Genomic DNA, 23075 nt, shown 5'->3' on the forward strand with positions numbered 1-23075 from the left:
TGGGAGATATTAAATGAGAATCTTACATCTCTTTCCCAATGACTATAATTTTCCCATGTACTCCACTCTTGTCCAGCCAAAGTGCACTTTCCATGACCCCTTATTTTACGGCAAATATCCAATTATCCTCGGAACGTCGGCGGTTGGAAACAAGGACCTCCTCAGAATTGATTTTCATGACAGGAGCCTACGGTCATGAAATTTCAATTTATTTTGGTTTCATGGTGTAGTACATATAGAATTCCATTTTCATCATCACGTTTTTAAATAAGATAAAGATTCACGGTTTCACCACGTAACAATTCTCATTTGTGAGCATGGGCGTCGCCAGGATTTTTTCTAGAGGGGGGCAAAAAATGTTTTGCCAAAAAATGCTTGTATTTCTCAACACATTCTCGATTTATCAGTTTTAGAGGGGGGCAGGGACATTTTGCCCCCCCCAACTTATTAAATTTACACCACTTTGTCTTCGCGTCTCTTTTTCTGTGCCCCCCCCCCTGCCCCCCCCCCCCCCTCGCGATGCCCATGTTTGTGAGTTGATGCGGTTCTAAAAAGAACCGGGGGAAACTCATGGTTTCAGACAGCATGCTCTGCCTGTCATCAGGAGGGAGAAATTATGGTTTCTGAGAAAGTTTCCAAGTTACCAAAATATGGGGAGTTGTTTGCTTTAATCTCTTTAATCAAGGTTAGGGTGACGAGTACTTGAGTAGATGAAACATTAATCCATGAGTAAAACGAGTAGCTATGCATAAACTACTCTCGAGTAATTGAGTTACACGCCCAGCAGTAATCAAGGTCACCTAATGTTTTCCTGGATGATTCGTATTAGTGTTTGTCTTCAGACGTCTGCTAGGAGTCAGCCCACAGATTCCCTCGAGTCATCATTAATTTCACAGTCAGAAATGTCAACAAAGACAGACTAGCTTTGAGAAAGCTTTGAGAAAAAATTCCTAAAAGCTTTGAAAAGGCAATTTAAAAGGTATAAGTTGACCATATCCATAACGTCAGGATTGCATTCCGCATAAGGACACCCCCAAACATATCTCGTAGTAGATAAATAATCGTACATGTATATATCAATTTTTTTTATTTTTTTTTTTTTACAAATCTGCATACCTGACAATTGAACATCGGTGAACCACGGCTACTCCCAACACCATTGTCAAATCTCCCCCCCCCATCACCGCTGTCAGTATAAAATTGCCATCTTTCTGGCCATGTATTTACAAAACAAGTCTGCAAATAAGCCCACTTATGTACCTTTACAACTAGCCACGGTTCTTATCCATACTTGTACTATGTAGATATGTGTTTTGAAATACAAGCTGTCTGTTAAGAAATCCTTGATCACTGAATTTTATTTACAATGCGTTATGGTTATTTACGTACTAAGTAGATATGTGTTTTGAAATACAAGCTGTCTGTTAAGATATCCTTGATCACTGAATTTTATTTACAATGCGTTATGGTTATTTATGGTAGTTTTTGTTGCACCTTGAACTAGGCCAAGGAGAACTACGTAAACGCTTGTGATTAGCAATGTACTCCTCAAGGGGATGACTATGGTAAAATCATTGACCGCTGTTCGATAAATATTACAAATATGAAGAAAAGAATGACTTGCCAGCGGGGGGACTTATTGACATGTGTCCTCTCGTGAACGCTGTTATGTTCTGTGTCCTTCTTGCACACCATAGACATTCACAGAGCAAAGTTTACAAGTCCTCGCAAATTATGGGTCCATCACAAGTCAATTGACAAACTTTTCAAATGAACCAGCTTACTGAGTATACAGTGCCTCTAAATTACGTCAGTGAACCCTCCCTTTGTTTGATCAGTCACAGACAGTCAAAAATTCAATCCTGCTTCCCTGTCATGCCTTTTAAACAGGTCACCAACGGTCGGATCATTCACTGAGACAGTCAAATTCCATCAATTGACAAAAGCGGGTGACTGGTAGGCACAGCTTGCTTATCAATCTCACAGTCAAACTCAAAGCATAGCTATATCAAGTTTTATAACAATCACAGCCAGTCAATCCTGCTTTATGAGGGCAGGGAGCACTCAACTGTTAAAAACAGTCAATGGTTTGTTTCTGCTGCTGGGCTGACCTTTTGAAATTCCAGCCAGAGAGGGAGGCTATGGTTTCAGAGGGTAAAACCCAACAATAAAAAACAGGTTACCAGCCAAAAAGTCATGGTATTTCTTGTTAATCATGTGACTGGTTCCCTGCAGTATTTTAACTTTAGAGAAACATTGGCAAAAGCCCAAGATGAATGGCGCAGTCTCCATCAAACAAAATGTCTCTCCGAAAAAAGTTAACAAACGATTTCATTTGTAAAGTAAACTAACATTTTCACTATGAGTGAAACAATCCTTGCCCTTTGTCTAGAATATTGATTTTCCGGACAGCCGTGAGTCGCGTTAATCATCGTGTTATTCCCCTCAATTTCAACGGTCATTAGAATAAGGTCCTTGGTGTTACGGTACGTGTGTGTTTTTAAGGCTTTAATTAAGTGCAGCGCAGACCGATCGAGATGTAGTTATAGCGTTAATGACCGGCAATTCTTGACCGACGCTACGAAACGTGTCGGTGTAGCAGCCGGAAGAAAATCAGGCGAGGGGGTGTTTGTTGGTTCACTGTCTGGTCCAGCAGTTTACCCACCGCGGAAAGGAAGAAAATATTGACTTAGCTCATGTCGGTCTTTTCTCTTGTCCATAGTCACAATATTAGGAGAAGCTTGCCATTAACATGATTAAGTACAAGACTGTGCCAACTGAACCAGATGAGCTCAGCGGTTGAGTGTGGTTATGATAAATCCTTCAATTCTTCGTTTCTTCAAAAAAGGAGGTCCCAAAATAGGAGGTTATGGGTTCGAGTCTCTCTGGGGAAAGGTTGCAAGCCTGGTTTTTGTCAAGCAGGATCTGAAATCTTAAATTTTATCCAGAGGGTCAAATTTCAGGGAAATTTTTGAAATTAAAATTTTTCAATTTTATCTAGCCTAAAATCTTGGAACTTGTTTCACAAATTGTTAACATTTGTTCCATCATCTGAAGAAGTTTTTATAAAAAAATATTGAACTTCCAAATCGAATCAAGCTCCACACAATTTTCTTTTAAATATGCAGCCTTAATATTTGAAATATCAGAAAATGCAGAAATTTTTTAACGACAGACAATATGGACTTAAGGCCATATAACTGTCCACAATCTTTCTCTCTAGTACTGTCTTCTTTTTAGGTCTTCCAAAATGCAACATTAAAAAATATGTTTCTTCTTGGAGCAAAAACATTTGTTAGTTTGCTTTTGCAAAGTCCATGTCTTCACAAGATATCAGGAGTATTTGTTCAATGATTTGCAAGACAAACAAATGCCCTTATGGACGTCCCCAATGCCTCAAACCCCCTTGGCTTTTCCATCCAGAAACCCTTCTGAATAAACTCCCAAAACAAACACAACTGTAGTGTTTACATTTGCACTTGACAGTTTTTACCCATTAGCAATAGCAGTGTGGCACATTCTTTATAGCGAAAATAGGGACATCAATTTCCATGAAATAAGTGACAGCTGAACCTTCTTCAGCACATTATCATGTAAAGCAGTTCTCTTTGAATTACAATAACCGTAAAACTCAACTTAGGGTCTTTTTCATTCAAAACAGGTAGCGTTAGGTACAGTTTTTATACTAGGTCTTTGGTTTACTACTTTCAAACATGAAGTGTGTGTCAAACTCAGACAAAATTTGTTGTAATTTTGTTTTTTGTTTCTTTAATGCCCTGGCTTTATATAATTTGGAAATGTTCAATTGTAGAACCTTCGTTTATCCCAAATATTCAAATTTGATACAATTGTGGGTTTGGAGTGAGTTACATTTTTGCCCCAACCATAGTAGAAAGCATGTTTCACTGACAGTATTCACTATGAAGTTAGTTAGAAACTTACAACCATCTAGGAAGGGGAAAAATCAAGTTATACCAAGTGAAGATGCAAGATCATACTCACAAGCGCAGTGGAGTTTCCTGTTGTTTCTAGATTAATTTCACCCTGTTGTCTTGAGATATGGAGGGAAAACAAACACATGACAACCCATGATGATACAGTTACACCACAACTCGGCTCTTGAAGCAACTACATGCATCTTCACCATTCCCTACCCCCAATCAGAGGAATGTCTCCACACAAAAGAAACATATTCCCAAGAGAGGGACAGTGAGAGACACCCACAAGGCCAGGGTTTTTTTGTGAGAGGAGATCGCTCCCAGCAAAAATAAACACCAATGATAGGGAGGGTTACTCCTAGGGCCTCTTGCGACCAGAAATAATCACCTCTTTGCCCCATAAAAGTGAATAGTATAAACAGATGCCCCTTTGCCTTGTCTGGAGTGTGGGGGTACTTCAACCCATACAGAGAATCTGTAACAAGTCCAAGAAGGGAGTGTAATTTATCTGGCAATTATAGGAGTCCCTTATTTTCCTGGAGGCAGCGTAGAGCTCCCACCCGCTTTCAAACAGGTTATTCTTTTTCTTGAGATTGATGGGTTTTGCAGATGGACATCTGCCCATTGTTTGTTTTGCTCTGGGTTTTCTGGTAACAGAGGTTTTACTTTTTGGAATGGCGATTCTGCCTGGATGGACGTTTGTTGCCTTGTTTTTAGGATTTGCAGGGGAGGATTTGGTGCTGGCGAGCTAACCACTTTTTTATGTAAGGGCCCCGAAAAATTTTTGGATTCTAGATGCTCTGTGGTGCGATCTGAGGCAATTTCTGACCACTTTAACCAATGTATTTTTGAGGAAAAGATGGTGGTGTACTCATTGCCTGCCTTTATTGCGATGTCACATAAAAAAAAAATTGGTTTCGTTTTGTGGGGGGGCCATGGCCCCCTTTGGCCCCCCTGGATCCGCCCTTGTTTGTCCCGAGCGTTGTCCATCTCGGCAGAAAGACAAGTCGGTGCTCTGGTTTTTGTAATTGTCAACCTGAAAATGAGGTTCAAAAAAATTGAATTGTCGATTTTTTTCTTGAAGAAATTCAGCATTACTTTTAAAAATTTAGTGATTTCACTACATGGGTGTTTTGCCATTAACAACTTACTGAATGTGTTTTTTTTTCAATCAGAATCTCTCCGGGGATTTTTTCCTCTTAACACTTAAATGATGTGGAGTTGAAATCTTCTTTCTCTGGAGTCTTGAGTTGGATAATAGTCGTGTAGCGCATAATGTACCTGTAATTAAAATTATTAACTGAAAATATCTCAGTATACATGTAAATTCACTGCAAGGCCTAATTATTCTGCATACTGAACATGCCAAACCATGGCTCTTGTAAAAAAAAAATAAAGGAAAGAATTCCATTTGTACGTTAGAAGACCTCGCATTTTTAAAATGACATTGAAATCACTAATTAACAAGTCATGCATCTAGTAATTGAGTTTTTTTTTAATTCAGCTAAGAAAAATTAAAGAAACAGCCAAACAGTTTTCAAAGTCAAACAATTTTAGAAAAAACCATAGAGCAAGAATCATGCAACCCTTTGGCAGTGTTTTGAATTCCCACCGTCTCAAATTGATCCTAGACCTTTGAGAAGATGTAGTTAACATGATGTGGTGATTGCAGAGGATTTCATTGTAGATGACTTTTTTTAATGATTAACAGACCTACATGTACAAGACAAAACATATTGTAATTAGTTCTGGAGGGGCAGGTGTAGAAGTTCTAAAGGCCTTCTGATAATTACCCAAATAATTAGGTCTGGGGAGAAGGCTGTTATGGTGATGTCCATTCATCACTGACGGCTGGTCCCTGGTATAGCTTACACCCTGCGTACATGATGTCGGAATTATGTAGGGTCCTAGTCTAGCGACCTGACTTTAAACGCGTAGGTATTTTCTGGCACATTAACACCATCATCTACATAAACCCATTATTGGTGTTGTATTCAAAATCCTTTTTTTCTGGATCTGAACCCCTTCAAAGCCGGGTTTAGTTTGCAGAAAATGTCGAAATTTGCAAAAGGCAAAATTTCCCAGCAAACTTCTGATATACAGCCAAAGGCCACAAAAACGGATTCACAAGAGTGATTTTAACAGTATTTGTACGATTACTTCTTGCCGAAACCTCATATGTTTCAATACTCCAGGGTGTAAAGCGTTTAAAACTGACGTAACACACTGAGTATACAGTGTTTAAAGGTCGGTGAAGGGCAAAACCTAATATGATTTATATCACCCCAATGCAAAATTCCATCTTAAAATAGTTTATGCAATACCCGCTGCTTTGTACATCAGATTCGAACCAGCCAACCGATCCCGTTAGCTCGGTGGTCGAGTGGTAAGACATCTGCACTGGAAAGCAGGAGGTCGTGGGTTCGAGTCCCACCCGAGTGATTTTTTCCAACTTTTACTCGGGAGGTAACACACTGAGTATACAGTGTTTAAACGTTGGTGAAGGGCAAAACCTAATTTGATTTACTCCAGGGTGTGCACTGAAGCCTAAATTGTACAACAATAGGCCAAGCTTCAACATCAATTGCAAAGTGTTCAGGCTAAAGTGGGTTTTTTTCATCTTCCCCCTCCCCCCTCCCCCGCCCCCTGATTAATTGAGAAAGTCTGCATATGTTTGCTACATGCATGTCCAATTTTGTCGCCCATTGTGGCAACCTGTCCATTGTGGCCATGTTTAGGCGCAATCCTGTACTCGTTAGGCAATTCTCTACGATTCACCAGGTTAATGAACCACAAACGGATCTTTCCCCTTCGCTGTGAACGTGACGTAATAAAAAAACCTGACGTATTCCAGCTTCATTATTAAGCTCCGTCTAATTAAGCCATTGTTGTGTAATTCTAGCATCGTTAGATTGTGTAAACGCCAATTGTCACATTGTCTTTGTCCTCATTAGTTTCATTTGTTTTCTTCCAAAACAATTTGGTCAGTGTTTGACGTCATTTGCACTCGTTCAAATGAGTAGTGACTTGGGTTGTTTGGGTTGGCTCTTTAACAAGCATTCTTCTGACTTCAGTTAGTTATTTCAACAGGTTTTTATTAGCAAAGGCACAGTTTAAGTTTCAGCTGCCGGTACATTTAATGAACATCTATTCATATTCATTTATAGAATTAAAAGAATGATGCAGTGTGTGCAGGCTTGTTCCAAGCAAGGATGTTAGCAAAAGGTTATTTTTTTTTCCTGAATTGCATTTGTTTTTTTGCTGTCAAGGCGCTCTGCAAGAAATAAAATTCTCCCCTTCAAAAATCATTCTAGCGAAAATTTATCTAGACCACACTTTCCTATAACTTTTGAAAAAACATCATAAATATTGTGTTAAAGTGGCAAGAATATGTACCAGTATAACAAAAATCACTTCAGCTCAGCTTAACCCTAACCCCAAAGAGTTCATTTCGACCCAAATACTAGAAAATACTATGAGTGCTGTGCCCAATTATATGCTGAAGTACTGCAAACTACAGTTTATTACTAGTAGTATGTTGTGGCTTTAGGTGAGATTAGGGTTAAATATGTACCAGTAAAATATAGCTGTGCTTAACTGGTATATTTCCATAAACACTTCAATATTTCATTTCCAGGAATACTTACCAGTAAAAAAAAGGACGTTATTTCACTCTGGTGTTTTATAATCTTCATCCAGCCTTGATCTCATATCAAACCCTGACTGTGACCGAGAGACCTTTTCATCATGCCCAGGTCATTCACACATCCAGCTGACCAGCCAAAAAAAAACACTTACATTGTAAAAGAGGCTTTTATAAACGCATACAAAGTATACACACCTCAGTCACACTTTTTGCCTCCGACTCCTACCCAAAACCTCCCAGCCGAACCTGAACCCCACTCTTTCTCCTATCATATCTTATTTACACTAAATCCTGGACATGTTAGCTGAGAACCTTTTAATCCCTAAAACAAAAGTCCTCCGCTTTGCTGGAAAAAAGTGGAACAATCTGCATACATGTACATGTACGTATTCTTTCACTTGGGAAAAACACAACGAATCAGGGAAAACTCAGAGAATTTGAAGTGACCCAGAAGGGAAAGGTTTTCATCAGTTTGGCGTCATAATTGTGCTACATGTCCAAGTTGTGTCCAGTAACTGACTGGCTATGGTGGCTTTTGAGTGTTTATGCCGTGTTGATACATGTCAGTACCTCTATGCTTTGTTGCAACCACTTCTTGACTTCCCAGCAACCTCATTGAAGTGAATATATTTCCCGAGGAACTTTGGAAATTTCTCCGAGAAATATCAGGGAAAGTGAAAACAGGGAATGTTGTTTTCATGAAGTGCTGTTTACTGAAAATCTTGAATATATTTATTGAAATTAATCTTGAAGGGTGAGAAGTAATCACATGCCATCCCTCTCAGTCAAATTACAATCCCTCCATTTTTTCGCTTCTGTGTCGCAGGACTCCAGAGCAGGTCCCCAGCGTCGTGTCCCTCCTGTCGGAGAGCTACAACCCCCACGTCCGGTACGGGGCTGCCATGGCGCTAGGAATCTCATGTGCCGGGACAGGAAATAAGGTACGAGTATTCATTATCTGTGGAATGTGTTCTGCTGGCGACATCTACATTTTTGAAATGATGAATTCTTTTGTTTTCCTGAAGAAAAGTTCGAGTCATTCCGTAATTGTGGGGTCCAAAAGTGGGACATTTTTGTGTGTGTCCTTGTTACACATGACCTGTGTATGTTGCCATGCAAGTATCATTAAATTTACTTCACAATATTTCGTATTTGTTGGCAGGTACTTTGCTTTACATATCACCCTTGGAGATAGAAGGCTTTTTGTCCTGAATTTTAACAAAATGTTATATACATGTCAGATGTAACAGGGACACACAAAAATTGGAAACCAAATTTATGAAATGACCCACTAATTCCCCGACATGAGAATCAAAAGATCATCCCTAAATATTGGCCTTCCAAATTTTGTTAGTCCGAGGTAGTTTTGAGACCCATTTTCCTTCACCACGGTATCCTATTTATTGCTTATTGATGACTGTACACTACATGTATATGTTGGTCAGTCTCGATCATTTTTGGGATTGATTCTACCCATGAGGAGATTCAGTCACCTATGTCAGGCAATTGATTAATTATTTGGTTGATCGATAATTTATTATGTTATTGATCGGTATTGATTTTTGTGATTGATTTCTGTTAGGAGGTTTTGAGTCTCTTGGAGCCGATGATCAGCGATTCTGTCACCTACGTCCGACAAGGCGCACTGATCGCCTCAGCCATGGTGCTCATCCAACACAATGAGAACACCTGCCCCAAGGTAAAGTCAACCTGCAGCATCTTCTTAATTGATTGATTGATTGATTGATTGATTGATGGAACAACACAAAACTGCCTGGGTGTTTGTTGATAGAAAACTGCCTGAATCCTCAAAAACCCTCCACTTTCAATTTTGCATACTTTTGCTTTCAAGGGGTATCAAGTCCTGTGCAACGTAATTCCTATTGGGCTGTACGTCCCTCTATCCAACAAATCCTCCAAATCTGGTGGATTCTGTAGGATTTCAGAGGGTTTAGGTTTAAGTGTCATTGAACTACTGCACAGTGGTGGATTTGGGCATTTTCAAGAAGGTTTTAAAGACATTTTCTGAAAGGGTTTCACTTAAACACTTGTGTATGTTGGGTTGTTAAAGACCAGCTTGATTTTTTTTAGTACAAACAAAAGCAACTTCAGAATTTAAATGTCGCCGAAACCAACCCCACACTTCCCTTAAAATAACTAGCGCAAACTAACGAAACAATAAATAAATCAATATTAAATTAAAATAATGTTACACAAGCAGAGCAATCTTAATATTTTATCATATTTTTCTGCAGGTGACCACATTCCGTAATTTATATACCAAGACTATCGGCGACAAACACGAAGACGTTATGGCCAAGTTTGGAGCCATCCTAGCCCAGGGTATAATTGATGCAGGTGAGATCATTTGTTTTCTATTCATTTAATTTTTCTTTTTGCATTTTTTTCCCTGGCAATCAAGCAAAGAGTTCCTCAAAAATACAGGAGCACTGTAGCTTGGAGGCATGAAGAAACGAAAGAGAGTAGAGAATGAAGAAATGTTTGATTTTAGAGGTGGGAGGAAAAGCTTGAATGCTATTCCTGGGAAAATCGACAAACTGACGAAATCAGCAAGAAACAGGAAATACTATAACACTTCCCTGTCTACATAACTGCCAAGTTTGAGATCAATTGGTCCAGAAGTTCTATAGTTATAAGACTGTAAAAACAACAACGAACCTTTAAATTAAAGTTACTTGACCCCAGATGACACATAAAATTCACTAACTCACTTGTGTGGGATTTGAGCCTCGGCCCAATGTCATTGAGCTGTTACGCAGAATATTACTGTTTAACAAATTTATGTGCTAAGCATTAAAAAGGTGGGAACCAGTCTCCAGCTTAATGTACATCCCATGACATTTTGGCTGGTACCCATTTTAGCCAGTATTCTGTGCTGAGCAGATATCTGTGCTTAGCATCTCCATGACACCTCCCCCCCCCCTCCCCAAAGATGTGGAAGGGAGAAAAACCTCTTTACGGAAAGAAATATTTTGTAATCATGATGATAGTTGAGAATGATAATTACAAATTTTGGACATCTCTCCAAGGAGCTGGGTATTATTTCCTGCGTGATCAAACAAAATGTGTTTGGCCAGCAAGTCGTTAGTGTAATGTTGCCGTGGCTACGGCCTTCCAGCGTGTCGTTTTAATGGTGTTTTGTAGGGCTTGGGAAAGGCTGTTTTCATGATTTGGAGGGGGAGGTGTTTGATTTGTCTAGGAAAGTGAGAGGACAAGGATGTCTTTTAATTAGTATTATATGCACATGGGGGGAGGGTTGCAAGGTTGAAATGGATGTTTGTCAGTCTATTTGTCATTTCTTTCTGTCTGGTCATTGAGCACGGGTGCATGTGAGTTGTTGATTTCAATTCAGAAAAAAGTACACGAATTTGTGATGCCCCATAGCAAAACCAGTCTGTTCATGGAATCAAAGTAATGGGAGGGGAAAAAATAGAGGGGGGGGGGAATGGAAAAATGGGGGATTTTTTTTTTTTTTTTGTGGAGCCCGACAGTTGCCATACCACCCCAAAATGCCCTACCTGTAACTTGCCTACCTGTGTCGCCATACATGTAGACCACCCCATCACTGAATGATTATGTGGATTCATCTGGCAATAAATACAAACTAGTAAAGTGTGATACAAGTACAATGTAGTACAGGTTAAAGACAAACAGGTGAAGTGTACAAATAATAATTGGTTGAAAAGTACCTGATTTTGGCATGGGCTGACTTATATCGTCAGTCGCTTTACCCGTCAGTCCAGTTTCTCCAGCATCCCCACTAACCCGTCTTTTGATTGACAGGTGGGCGTAACATGACCATCAGTATGCAGTCTGCCTCAGGCCACACCCACATGTCGTCTGTCGTGGGCGTGCTCGTCTTCATTCATTTCTGGTACTGGTTCCCCCTGGCCCATTTCCTGTCTCTCTCCTTCACCCCGGCTGCGGTCGTCGGACTCAACGCGGACTTGAAGGTGAGCATAAACCCCAGCGTTGTCAATCGCAAAACCATCACGTACCTGTCACAAGTTCAACATAAGTCCATCCCAAGCCCATCACAAGCCTGTCACAAGTTCAACATAAGTCCATCACAAACCTGTCACAAGTTCAACATAAGCCCATCACAAACCTGTCACAAGTTCAACTTAAGTCCATCACAAGCCCATCACAAACCTGTCACAAGTTCAACATAAGTCCATCACAAGCCCATCACAAACCTGTCACAAGTTCAACATAAGTCCATCACAAACCTGTCACAAGTTCAACATAAGCCCATCACAAACCTGTCACAAGTTCAACTTAAGTCCATCACAAGCCCATCACAAACCTGTCACAAGTTCAACATAAGTCCATCACAAGCCCATCACAAACCTGTCACAAGTTCAACATAAGTCCATCACAAGCCCATCACAAACCTGTCACAAGTTCAACATAAGTCCATCACAAACCTGTCACAAGTTCAACATAAGTCCATCACAAGCTCATCACAAGCCTGTCACAAGTTCAACATAAGTCCATCACAAATCCATCGCAAGTCATTCCAGTCCATAGAGCTATATTAAATTATTGTTGATAATAATAATAATAATAATAGTGGATATTTATAAAGCGCACGTATCCACCAGGACTGGTGCTCAAGGCGCTACATCATTATTACCCCTTTATTACATGAAACATTCCAAATACCATCTCAGCTCCCTGGGGAGTATACAGCTCGATGCAGCCTGTTAGGCGCAAGGAAGCTAATTCAATCACAATAACCATCTCTGCCTACAGGTACCCATTTACTCCTGGGTGGAGAGAAGCAATGAGTGACAAAGTGCCTTGCCCAAGGGCACACGCACCATGACCCTGCCAGGACTCGAACCCACAACCTGCAGCTTTACCCGCAGACCACAAATCAGTGCCCTTAACCACGAGGCCACAGTAAAAATAGTTTATCCAAATACAGTACCAAGGGAGTTCTGGTCATTTAATCCTTGATGAACTTTATAAATATCTCACTTTGCCCTCATTAAATGGACCAACGGGAATGATTTGTTCTCAATTTCAAATACTAGTTTGTCATTCATTCTCAGAAATATCAATGACACATACCAAGAGCTTTATTTTGGTCATTAAATCTTGACCAACTTCAAAAATAACCTAATTGTTTTCTTATAAAATGAACTAATGGGAATCTGTCCGATACATTCCCGAATAACGTTGCCTTTATTTAAAACAATGACTTCATGTTTTCATGGTTATTTGATGTTTTGCTTTGAATGGAAATAAATGTTATTGAAATTTAAATTGAATGGAAATCCCTGACTTAATCCAGAAACCGACCCAGGGAATGGAAATAAATGTTATTGAAATTTAAATTGAATGGAAATCCCTGACTTAATCCAGAAACCTACCCAGGTTTTTTTAGATAATATCAATGAACATGGACAAGTGGTTTCCCAATTTGTTTTCCCTCATTAGATGCCAGTCCTGCAGATCCGTTCCAATGCCAAGCCGTCTATGTATGCGTACACACCCCCTCTGGAAACGCCCAAGGAAAAGGAGAAGGAAAAAGTGGCCACCGCTGTCCTGTCCATCACGGCAAAGGCCAAGAAACGGGAACGAAAGGAAGCGGAATCCAAAATGGAAGTGGTATGTACCCCTAAATAGTCCCTGTACTGCCCTAAACTGCCCTGCCTGTTACTCTCTGTACCGCCCCAAACCAGCACAGCACTGTATGATTTTCGACGTAATAAACAGGACTCCCGATGCAGCGTAGTATAAACGAGTCCTGTTCATTACGTCACGATTTACTATGGTTTGTTTGCTGCCCCCAATGACGACTTTTACAAAAATTGCACGTTCGGGTCGAAACAGGACCTGAAAAACAGCTCTCAAAAGTACATTTTGTACTCATTTCATGACAGACGCAATAGTCGTTTTTATTTCATCACACCTTAGGCTACATATACACGAAAAATGACGGAAATGTTTTCGAGCATTCCACAACCTCTTTAAGATTCACTATGCAATAGATACAATGTAATACAATGTAGTACAGTTAATTTTTGTTTCAGATTGTGGGCTCAATTTCAGCCTGGGGTTTGTGGTGTTTGTGTGTCCTTGGGATAGACACTTTGCTGCTATAAAGTGCTTCTGCCTACCCAGATGTAACATTGCAATTAAATTCATATTTGACTGAAATAAACCGCAATTAGACATTTTTCTAAAGGTTTAACATATTTCCCTCTTGTTGAAAATTGACCATTGATTTAAAAAAAAAAAAAACGTTTCGGCTTTTTCAGGATGAGCCAATCAAAGAAGAAGAAAAAGATACAGACAAGGACAAGAAGGAAAAGGAAAACAAGAAGGAGAAAAAGGAATCCAAAGAAATCGAGAAAGACTCCAAGGATAAAACCGAAGAGACATCGACGAGCAAGGAAGGGGAAACTGAGGAGAAGAAAGAAAAGAAAGTGGAACCCCCCTTCGAGATTCTCGCCTCGCCGGCGAGAATCATGGTCCCTCAGCTCAAGGTGTTGTCCACAGTAGAGGGCGCCAGATATGTGCCTGTCAAACAGGTTAGTGGGACAAGGGTTGAAGTGAAGTCAGTCACAAGTCATCACAATCACAAGTCCATCATAAGAAATCACAAACAATCACAAGTCAATCATAAGTGACACAAAAAATCACAAGTCAGTCGCAAGTCATTTAGTCCGAAATCAACTCGCAAGCAATTCAAATGAAGTGTGATAATTAAAGGCATACCTTTGTTATTCATCCTCGGTTTGCTTGTGATTGGACTTTGTGATGACTTGTTCTTTTACTCTGGATTGACGTGTGATTTGACGTGCGACAAAGTGAGATTGACTTGTGACTGACTTGTGATTTAATTGTGATGAGACTTGTGATTTGAATGTTTTTGTGATCTCCTTGACCGAATAAGTGTTTGCTATAGACCTTTATCATGCTGCCACCATTTCAGTCATGTTCCCTGTATCCAATACCAATACTTAATGATAATGTTTTTGTGCAAAAAGGCACCAGACTGTTTTCCTTCCAGCCTCGCTTTGGTTACGTTGATTTGAATACGAAAAATCAAGATGAGCGCAACATGACAATGGTTTATAGAGCGCTATCAGTATTATCGAAATACAATTGCCAATTACTAATTGGCGATGACGTGTGTTAATCTGTTTGTTTCAGCTCTCTGACGGTGGCATCATTATGATGAAGGACACGGCAAAAGATGAACCAGAGGAAATTGTACTCAATGTCCCAGGTCAGTTAATTATCAAATAAACAGTCGAAGGGGTTCGAGGAAGGGTAAACAAAATAATTGACAGTTATATCACGATCCTCAAGTTAATGTTTTGTTGTACTTAATGTCTCCATACAATTTTTTGATTTGAATATTTTTTGTAGATGTTGATAATGAATATTTACTGAAGTTCGTTTCAGTGTGTTGAGTTTTGTTTTCTGACTGAAAACGTCTTGTTTCTTGGTTTACATCTTCAGCTGGAGGACCCAAGATGGAGGAAGAAGAGGAAGAGCCTGAACCTCCTGAGCCGTTTGAGTACATTGAGGATTAAGATGGGCTAAGAAGGGGATTTGAATGGGATTAAGGATCAGATTAAGTCTACATTTGTTTCAAGATTAACTTGAGGTGGAGGACCCAAGATGATGCAGAGAGACAGGACCTGAATCTCTTGAGCCATTTGAGCACATTGGCGATTAAGGGGATTTCAATGAGATTAACGATTAGATTAAGAATGCATTCATTTCAAGGTTAAAGCTGGAGGACTCAAGAGGAAGAAGAGAGCCGGATCTTCCTGAGCCATTTAAACGCATCAAGAATGGGATTATAATGGGATTAAAAATGGGATTTAAGATCAGATTAAGACTGCATTCATTTCAAGGTTATCTCAAGCTGGAAGACTAAAGATGGAGTATAAGAAGAGGAGGAATCCTTATCCTACCATCCTGAGCTGTTTGAGCACATCAAGGATTAAGAATGGGATTATGTTGGGATTAAGGATCAGCTTATGACTGCATTAATTTCAGTGCTACCTGGCTACTGGATTAGTCCCTAGGCCCTCTGGCTAGGATGCAACCTCAATCCTGCAAAAAAACTTCAAATTGCCACCAAGAAAAAATTGGATTCAGCCTCAATCCTCCAAAATCATCGTTTTTTTCTTCAATTTAGTCTATGGAGGGTGACCACTGCCTCAATCCTCCAAAATCCTCTGCCAATTACTGCTATGGTTTGAGGCAGTGCAAATGGTGTTTAGAAGCAGTGCGGATGAAATACGAGAGAAACGCTGGGCTTATTTGTGCATGGCTGAGTATAACCAACGCAGGGTATGGCCTACTGGCTTGACGTAATGCATCCTCCACAAAAAAGCGATACATCTTTGCCATTCATCCTCAATCCTCTAAAATCATCCAAAACCAGCAAAGGGATTTTGGAGGATTGAGGAGAGTTAGGGTTTAGTAACATTATACAAGCGGATACTAAGCAAAACTAACAGCACTTTTTCCCTACAAACACATACAAATTGGCCATTTATTTAATATAGGAAACAGCTGCAATATTAAGGGTGTGTTTTTCACTTCCCAAAGTCGTTCTCTTTAATTCCTCCAACCATCCTTTCCCCCATTGTTCTAAAAGTTATCACGGTTTTTTTTAATGGTTTCTGCAATTTGTCAGGGTAAGCTTGAATCGAATGATAAGTAATCAACTTGGAAACAAATGTTTTGTTTATGTATGACTGTTCTTCTGACAAATGAAATTATGAATATTTGTACTTTGTCATTTACTTAAAACTTTAAAAAGTACCAAAGTACATACATGCAGGTGTTGAAAATAAATGCAAACACAGTAGGTTTAATTGTGTATTCTTATTTATTACTGAATTTGTGACTGAAAATACAAACATAGCTTCTCTTCTTTTGGATCTGTAGTTTCTAGGAATCTCTGCAAGTTTGGTCATTATTTAAAGTTGCGACAATAATGTTTATAACTGATATAATTTTGTCAATGCTAAGATGCACGTCAATGTCTATACAGCTACCATAATTGGATATAAAGATACAACCGTTGATGATGATTCCAGTTTAAAAAAGAAATAGAGAAACTTGGGTCAAATTTTGGTTATCAGAAAAATTTTCTTGAAAATTTACTCGATATCGTGCACAAGCAATGTCTATTTACAAGTTTTCTAAAATTTATCTTCCAAATAAGGTCTGTTAATTTGTCGTCAGTGATATCATAAATGTATTGAACAATGATTGGAATAGGCCTATGCTTCAGATCTAAAATAAGTTTAAATCGGCATCTTTAGCGATGCCTGTCTCCTTCCAAGATCACCATCATTCCATTTTTCCCGCTGTTCCTAATGCCTTCCGTGGTGGTGCCTACCACCGCGAGGTGTATGCCGTCCAGGCCCGCCGTGACCAGGCGTGCGTCTACCAGGCCCGCCGTGGCCGTGCCCACGGGTCCGTCCGCCGTGTCCGCCCCGCGGAGTGTGCCCACCGTGGCGCGGTGTGTGCCTACCGGGACCATACCCGTCGTAACCGCTCTGGTAGACCAGCCAGTCGTAGAACCAGATGTAGGCCTGGTACTTCTTGAACTTGAGGAGCTCAAAGGCATGCCAGATGTAGTTTTCCTTGCGGATGTCGTCGGTGTTAAGGTCGATGATGAGATCGTACAGAACGCGCAATTCCCATGGCTAAAAAGAAAGAAAAAAAAACAATTAGGAAAAATAACAAGTCGCCAGAATCACAATTCTTATCTTCTCGTCTATCAAAAGCTATAATAGACTGGCCAAATTTATTCCACCACAAAAACATGTTTTCTGAAAATATTAAGCAAACGGCTTTGCGTTTTGCCGAGATGAGTGGGTTGAATGCTATTCAAGATAGGCCTATATCCACCACTAACGAATTTTAGATGAAAACTGTATTTTTTACGAAAAGGACAGTGCATTGCGCACTGAATTTCAACTGTGTCTCAAAAACACTTCTAATTCGAATTTTTTTGTTGTTTGTGAATACGTAAGCAGAATTTCTTTGGATACCAATCAATCATGTGACTTGAAAATTAACTTCAAAACACGGAGTGTAAACGTCATGAAACACGTCATCTTCATCGAATAAGTGCTTGATTAGCATTCTAAGCGAAGCCAGTAAAGTAACAGTTTGAATTTTTGAAACTTGATACACTTTGAGAAAAAAACTTACCAGCTTATTCGCCAGGACAACAATGTCAGTCTGGCTCAGTTCTTGTGGCTGCCTCGATGCCGGGGACGCCCAAATGAGGCAAGCAAAGGAGGCTATCAGCAATAGCCCTGAGAAGAAGGACGAGCACTTCATGGTTGTCATCAACTCGCGTCTCGGAAATTCTCGGAAATTCTCGAAACTTCTCAGCACTGGAAAGGATGCAGGTGCTCTTGAAGTTGGAGTATGGAAGTGATGGTTTGAATGATGATGTGTGGTCGAGTGACGCCTTTATATGCATTTCCCAGATTCTCTCAAATCGGCATTGTTTTGAATGTAAATAAATGCATTATTTTTGTTTGCATAGTCCATGCCCACACTTGGAGGGATGGTCCCAATTGTCATGCAATTCCGGTGTTTTTTGTCATTTCATGGCCCATCCTCGGACATCAGACACCAAGAGTGTTGTGACAGTTCCATGGGAACCAACACCGTACTTCCTTGCCGAGTTGACTTTGGACTTCGGAGCAGACTTCCGCAGAGCCGGACCCGAGAAATGCACTTTTCTTGAGTAGGCTGGTTTGTCATAACAAAAATGACAAACTAAACCTATTATGCAGTTGTGTTTTGTGCTGGGCAGTTGTGAGCCAAAACTTGACCAACAGTTTTTACACGTTTCTCTTTTTTCTTTCTCTCACAATCGGCTATTTCATAAAGAGTCGGAAAACTTAACTTGGCTCTCATATCAAGGACATCTGACAAAGATAGGAAAATCTAGCAAATAATAGTCAAAATCTATTACAAGGTATGACCACAGCTTGGCCCAATTGCTGCCATTCCTGCAACTTCCGTGCAATAATAGTACACGCACTTCCTGACTTTCCCATCCATAGAACTTAATCGTCACTCGACACTCACTATTACCGTCGCTTCAAGCTGTTATAGAAACACTCGCATGGAATTAACAGCCTGACTGGACTAAGTAAACATGGTGATATGGGATTGTTCCTCTTTTTTTTGGCCACTGCACTGGTCAAGGGTACGTGAAGGTTCAGGACTAATTCCCGTGCAAGGGTGACGTAATGTCTGCACTTGGCACGTCATTGGGTTGTCTTTATAGTACCCCAACCCCAAACCCCCAAATCACCCCAAAACACAGTGGCGTTACTGAAAGGGGGCGCCGGGGGCACGCCCCTGATTGAAGTCTATGCCTCTCGTGTCCCTCTTCGGCCTCTTCCCCATCAGAGTCTTGAGATGGGGAAACCATTTTTTTTTTAGGTGAGGCTTTAGACAAGGCACACTCAATGAGCACCGCACGTGTGGGGGACACGTGAACACTGTTGTTCTATCCTGGCATTGGGGGTTAACCCTCCCCAGGCCCACCGCACCCCCATGTCACCCACCATAACCCCATCCTCACCACCACACCACCACCACCACCCCTCCCCCATTGGTTTGTTAACAGTATGCCAGGGGGTGAGGAAGGACATTTTGACCGTTTGTGACCTCTTAAATAGCAGGAGGGTTTTAATAAATGGTTACATTGTAATCTTCTCTGCTTTAGTGTCATCATTGAATCATCGAGGTCTAAAACCAGGGGCCTATCCTTACCTCTTCAACCGTATACCCACCCACGCACCCCACCCTACAGAGATAAACAGAAGCGACATATCATCCCTGTTGAAAGTGTATACAAAACATAACTGCTACATTCCTATTAATATACCCGAATCACCCTGTTCGTATTCTACGTGTATGAGTTGCACAAACCTAACCCAGGAAATGTCTGCAGGGAAACCCTGCGTCATAATCGGCTCGGTAAGCAAGGAGTGCCCCAAATTCCTAGTCATAACTTTCCTTTCCGTTACCCTATTTGATCCATTGAATCTAAAAAATCCTATAAATATCGGAGTCTCTTCTGTCAAAATTCAACCAGCTTGATAACTCCTCCGTCATCCAGAGCTCAACTGGAGCACTTTCCAACATCGTCAAAAGTTCCAAAACTTTATACCAACTCTGCCGAAAGACAATCGAAATCGTTCAAAACTCTATACTTCATTCCCAGTACTATATAATTTGTTAAGTGACACAATCATCCAGTCAGTTTTCCGATAAGCCAAACACGATCTTGAAAATGAGTGTCAAGATTATTCTCCTGGTTGTCGTCGTCGCTGTAGCTGTCTTCATCGTCACCGGAGGCTGCATGATGTTCTTCACCGATCTCTTTGGTTGGAAGAACAAGGGAGATGTCGACTCCGTGAATGCCACAGAGGGCGCCCTGCTTCCTGGTGGAGATCCCACAGTAAGAATATTTCCATTGTCATTTTCCCCCAAAACAAAAACCCACCGTTGTTAATTGTCCTCCCTGCTTTCAAAGATATCTCATTAAAAAGTGATTCGAATTCTTAACTCCCTTTTATTTTCGCTTCACCATTAAAGTACGGTATCACTTCGCTCGTAGCCCCGCCCTGCAACGAGCGAACGGTATCACTCGAATGAAACTATCAACTCAATAGTCAATGGTTCTTCCATTCTCAATTAAAGGGGGTTTTGGGGCATTCCATCAATTACGATTTCTCATTTGGAAATGAAGAAGATTTTAACGTTTCTCAAAAGCTCATTCAGTCAGACATCTTTAATTTATCATTTCGGCAGAAAAAAATACGGATGACCTGTCGTTGTTAGCTAATAATGAAGCACATGCTGAGAAAATAAAAATTGTTTTATTGTTGCATTTCATTTTTCATATCTTCACCATTTTAAAATGTTTTCCCTCTCAGTTGACACCAGATGAAGATGGAATGGTCGGCGGAATGTTCCCCGATCACATGACCGATGACCTCAAGCTTAAACTCATTCTCAAGGCTCTGGATATATTAAAGGTAAAGAGACACAGACAAATGCCTAAACCAACAGACACAAATGGATGGTCAGACGAACAAACGGAATTGATGCCAGTGCACAGAAAAATCAAAATGTATTAAGCAAAAAGCACACATCAAACCCGTTTATATGGCTATTATTTCAGTTAGATCTGAGGATAGTGAGCTGAGCTCACCGTTAGATAAACTAACAAGACAAGTAACATAATCTTTAATTTATTGTAACTGTCAATTTATTCTCTTTTCCAGACGCTGGACTTTGAGGATCCGGACTACGTAAGGACTCTACTGCCCGGCTGGGATGACATGACCGACGAACTCAAAGTGCGACTGATATTGAAGGCTATTTCACTGTTGGAAGTAAGTTCAAGTTGACCACTTCTCGTACTTAGTCCCTCAAAGCCTAATCACTTCCCCCAAAGTTTGGCGGTGAAGAGCAACTTTAATAGTCATTGCCTCTTTTCTGTAGACCCTAATTGATGACTACAAACTTGCAGATTTTAAAAGCGATTTGACCAATTACATTTTCAAAAGCTCTGCAGCCACATTGAGGTCATTTGGCAGTGATAATCATCCTTCTTTTTTTCCCTTTCCAGGATAAACCACTGACATCGATGTTTGCTGGTCACGTGGTAGCTAAACTCAAACTTACCCTTCTTCTCAAAGCCATCGTAATTCTGAAGGTAAGACAGCAATTTCCTTTTATAATAATATTTTTAATATTTTATTCGGCAGATGGACATAATTATATACACTCAATTACAATAGATACAAAAAAATTGAAATTAAAACAAAAAGATAAACAAACAATAAGAAACCAAGTAAACACTACACACGAAAGACAGAACGTGGACAGTGCAGGGCTGCCAAGGGGAAGAACAAAAGTGAAAAGAAGAACAAAAGTGAAAAGAAGAACAAAAAGTCCCAAGAGTTCAATGCGTTTTCATTATTAATTGAAGCCAGTCTGCCCCGACTAAATCGCACTTCGCAAATGGAAACATAATTATTTTTAAAAAAATCACATCATAAGAAATATCCAAGTCGAGTACATAATTAATCTAAATCCATTAGCAAAATAAGGCTTCTACATAATAGTTGTCGATAGTATTCATTAATTTTTTTTCTCTTTAACTTTCAGGAGGTAAAAGTGGACCTAAGTGAAATTGCAGACGACCTCGACGACCTGAAGTTCAACCTCGTTATCAAGGCGCTTCACATTCTCAAGGTAATTCACCCCACACGGCATGTCTTGCAGTGTATTTCTCTAATGTTCATAGAGTCTGACTGAAAAAAACCCAATATCAAACAAAACTGATAACCAGTTTAAAATCCATTATCCGTTTATTTTGAGCTTCTGAAACTTATTTTCGTCTGTTTCCTGACAGGTGTACCGAGGGGACTTTGAAGACACAGTTTTCAACACGAAGAGCAAGCTCCACCTCAAACTGAAGCTGACACTAATCTACTTGTCCCTGTACAAGTCGGGAAGGCGCCATGCCCGTGACGTCAAAAACATCTGGCCAGTCAGCGAAGGCGAGGTGGATTTGGACAGCCAATCAAAACCGTCCGTGCGCGTGAGGATCGACAATGGCGCCTTGATTCCCGAGCCAATTACGCCAGAGCAGACGACACCAAAAGAGCGGGAAATTCCTGGCAAGAAGAAGAAATTGATCAAAATCTTCAAGTTCCTCAAGTGGTTACCCAGGGTGCTTCACAAGAAAGGACATTAAACTCTAGTCTACATACAATAAGAAGTCTTGTAAAAAAAATATATGTAAATGCTCATTATCATCGAACTACAATGAATAAATGTACCACAAATTGCACAATTTTGCAAAAAAATGACCCTAAGCAACTCATCCAGAAGGTTTGTTGAAATTCACAAACAATGATGACAGCAACATTATTTTGTTGAAATATAGCGGTGGTCCTGTCAAAGTTTCGATGGCCTATAAGATATGGCCTACAGGAACATGTGTGTAATCTAGTGATCAACCTAATGCAAAATAATACATCAACAAACCGTATTTATTGGTACTCAATTATGTGTCAAGGACACATGAATGTGTTTTTCACCTTTTTCGTTTTACATTAGACCATTCACTCTTTTGTCGCTTATTAACAGGAACAAATAAAACACCTTTAAACCATTTATTTTTAAATTCATGTAGTTTGAATTATTAATTTTACTTAACTAATTTTACATTTCGTATGTGTATCTAATCTAAAAGTAAAACATTTCGACTTTTATTAAAGATTTTTTGTCGGGGATATAATTAAAATAAAAACACCTGCAAATTCTAAACTTTTATCATAGCAAATCACAATATGTTTTGAGATAGGCCATATAAAACTTTTCATCGACTGTTTTTCCTTTGATTGTTTTTATTCTTTTTAATAAGTTGTGTA

The 23075-nt window shown here is 39.9% G+C and overlaps 3 protein-coding genes across 3 annotated transcripts in view; 2 read left to right on the plus strand and 1 right to left on the minus strand.

Annotated features, from left to right (window-relative positions):
* LOC119723488 (26S proteasome non-ATPase regulatory subunit 1-like) overlaps nucleotides 1-16457 on the plus strand; it is a 36530-nt gene extending 20073 nt beyond the window's left edge. The window contains exons 18-25 of the mRNA XM_038194167.1: nucleotides 8411-8525; nucleotides 9167-9283; nucleotides 9840-9942; nucleotides 11389-11558; nucleotides 13051-13221; nucleotides 13875-14147; nucleotides 14773-14848; nucleotides 15085-16457. Of these exons, the coding sequence (XP_038050095.1) occupies nucleotides 8411-8525; nucleotides 9167-9283; nucleotides 9840-9942; nucleotides 11389-11558; nucleotides 13051-13221; nucleotides 13875-14147; nucleotides 14773-14848; nucleotides 15085-15158 (1099 nt within the window). The 3' untranslated portion in view covers nucleotides 15159-16457. The remainder of the gene's footprint in view (nucleotides 1-8410; nucleotides 8526-9166; nucleotides 9284-9839; nucleotides 9943-11388; nucleotides 11559-13050; nucleotides 13222-13874; nucleotides 14148-14772; nucleotides 14849-15084) is intronic.
* Nucleotides 16458-16782: 325 nt separating this feature from the next.
* On the minus strand, nucleotides 16783-18143 carry LOC119724071. Its single transcript, XM_038194991.1, has 2 exons — nucleotides 17809-18143; nucleotides 16783-17297 (listed from the first exon to the last, which is right to left on the minus strand). Exons 1-2 carry the CDS (start codon nucleotides 17947-17949, stop codon nucleotides 16962-16964), a joined length of 477 nt encoding a protein of 158 aa, XP_038050919.1. The 5' UTR covers nucleotides 17950-18143; the 3' UTR covers nucleotides 16783-16961.
* A 1775-nt stretch (nucleotides 18144-19918) lies between these two features.
* On the plus strand, nucleotides 19919-22891 carry LOC119724072. The gene is made up of 6 exons (XM_038194992.1): nucleotides 19919-20086; nucleotides 20565-20666; nucleotides 20916-21026; nucleotides 21263-21349; nucleotides 21772-21891; nucleotides 22052-22891. Exons 1-6 carry the CDS (start codon nucleotides 19919-19921, stop codon nucleotides 22394-22396), a joined length of 933 nt encoding a protein of 310 aa, XP_038050920.1. The 3' UTR covers nucleotides 22397-22891.
* The last annotated feature ends 184 nt before the right edge of the window (nucleotides 22892-23075 follow it).

This window comes from Patiria miniata, unplaced genomic scaffold, assembly GCF_015706575.1.
Source record: "Patiria miniata isolate m_02_andy unplaced genomic scaffold, ASM1570657v1 HiC_scaffold_17, whole genome shotgun sequence".
In the NCBI taxonomy this organism is placed as follows: domain Eukaryota; kingdom Metazoa; phylum Echinodermata; class Asteroidea; order Valvatida; family Asterinidae; genus Patiria; species Patiria miniata.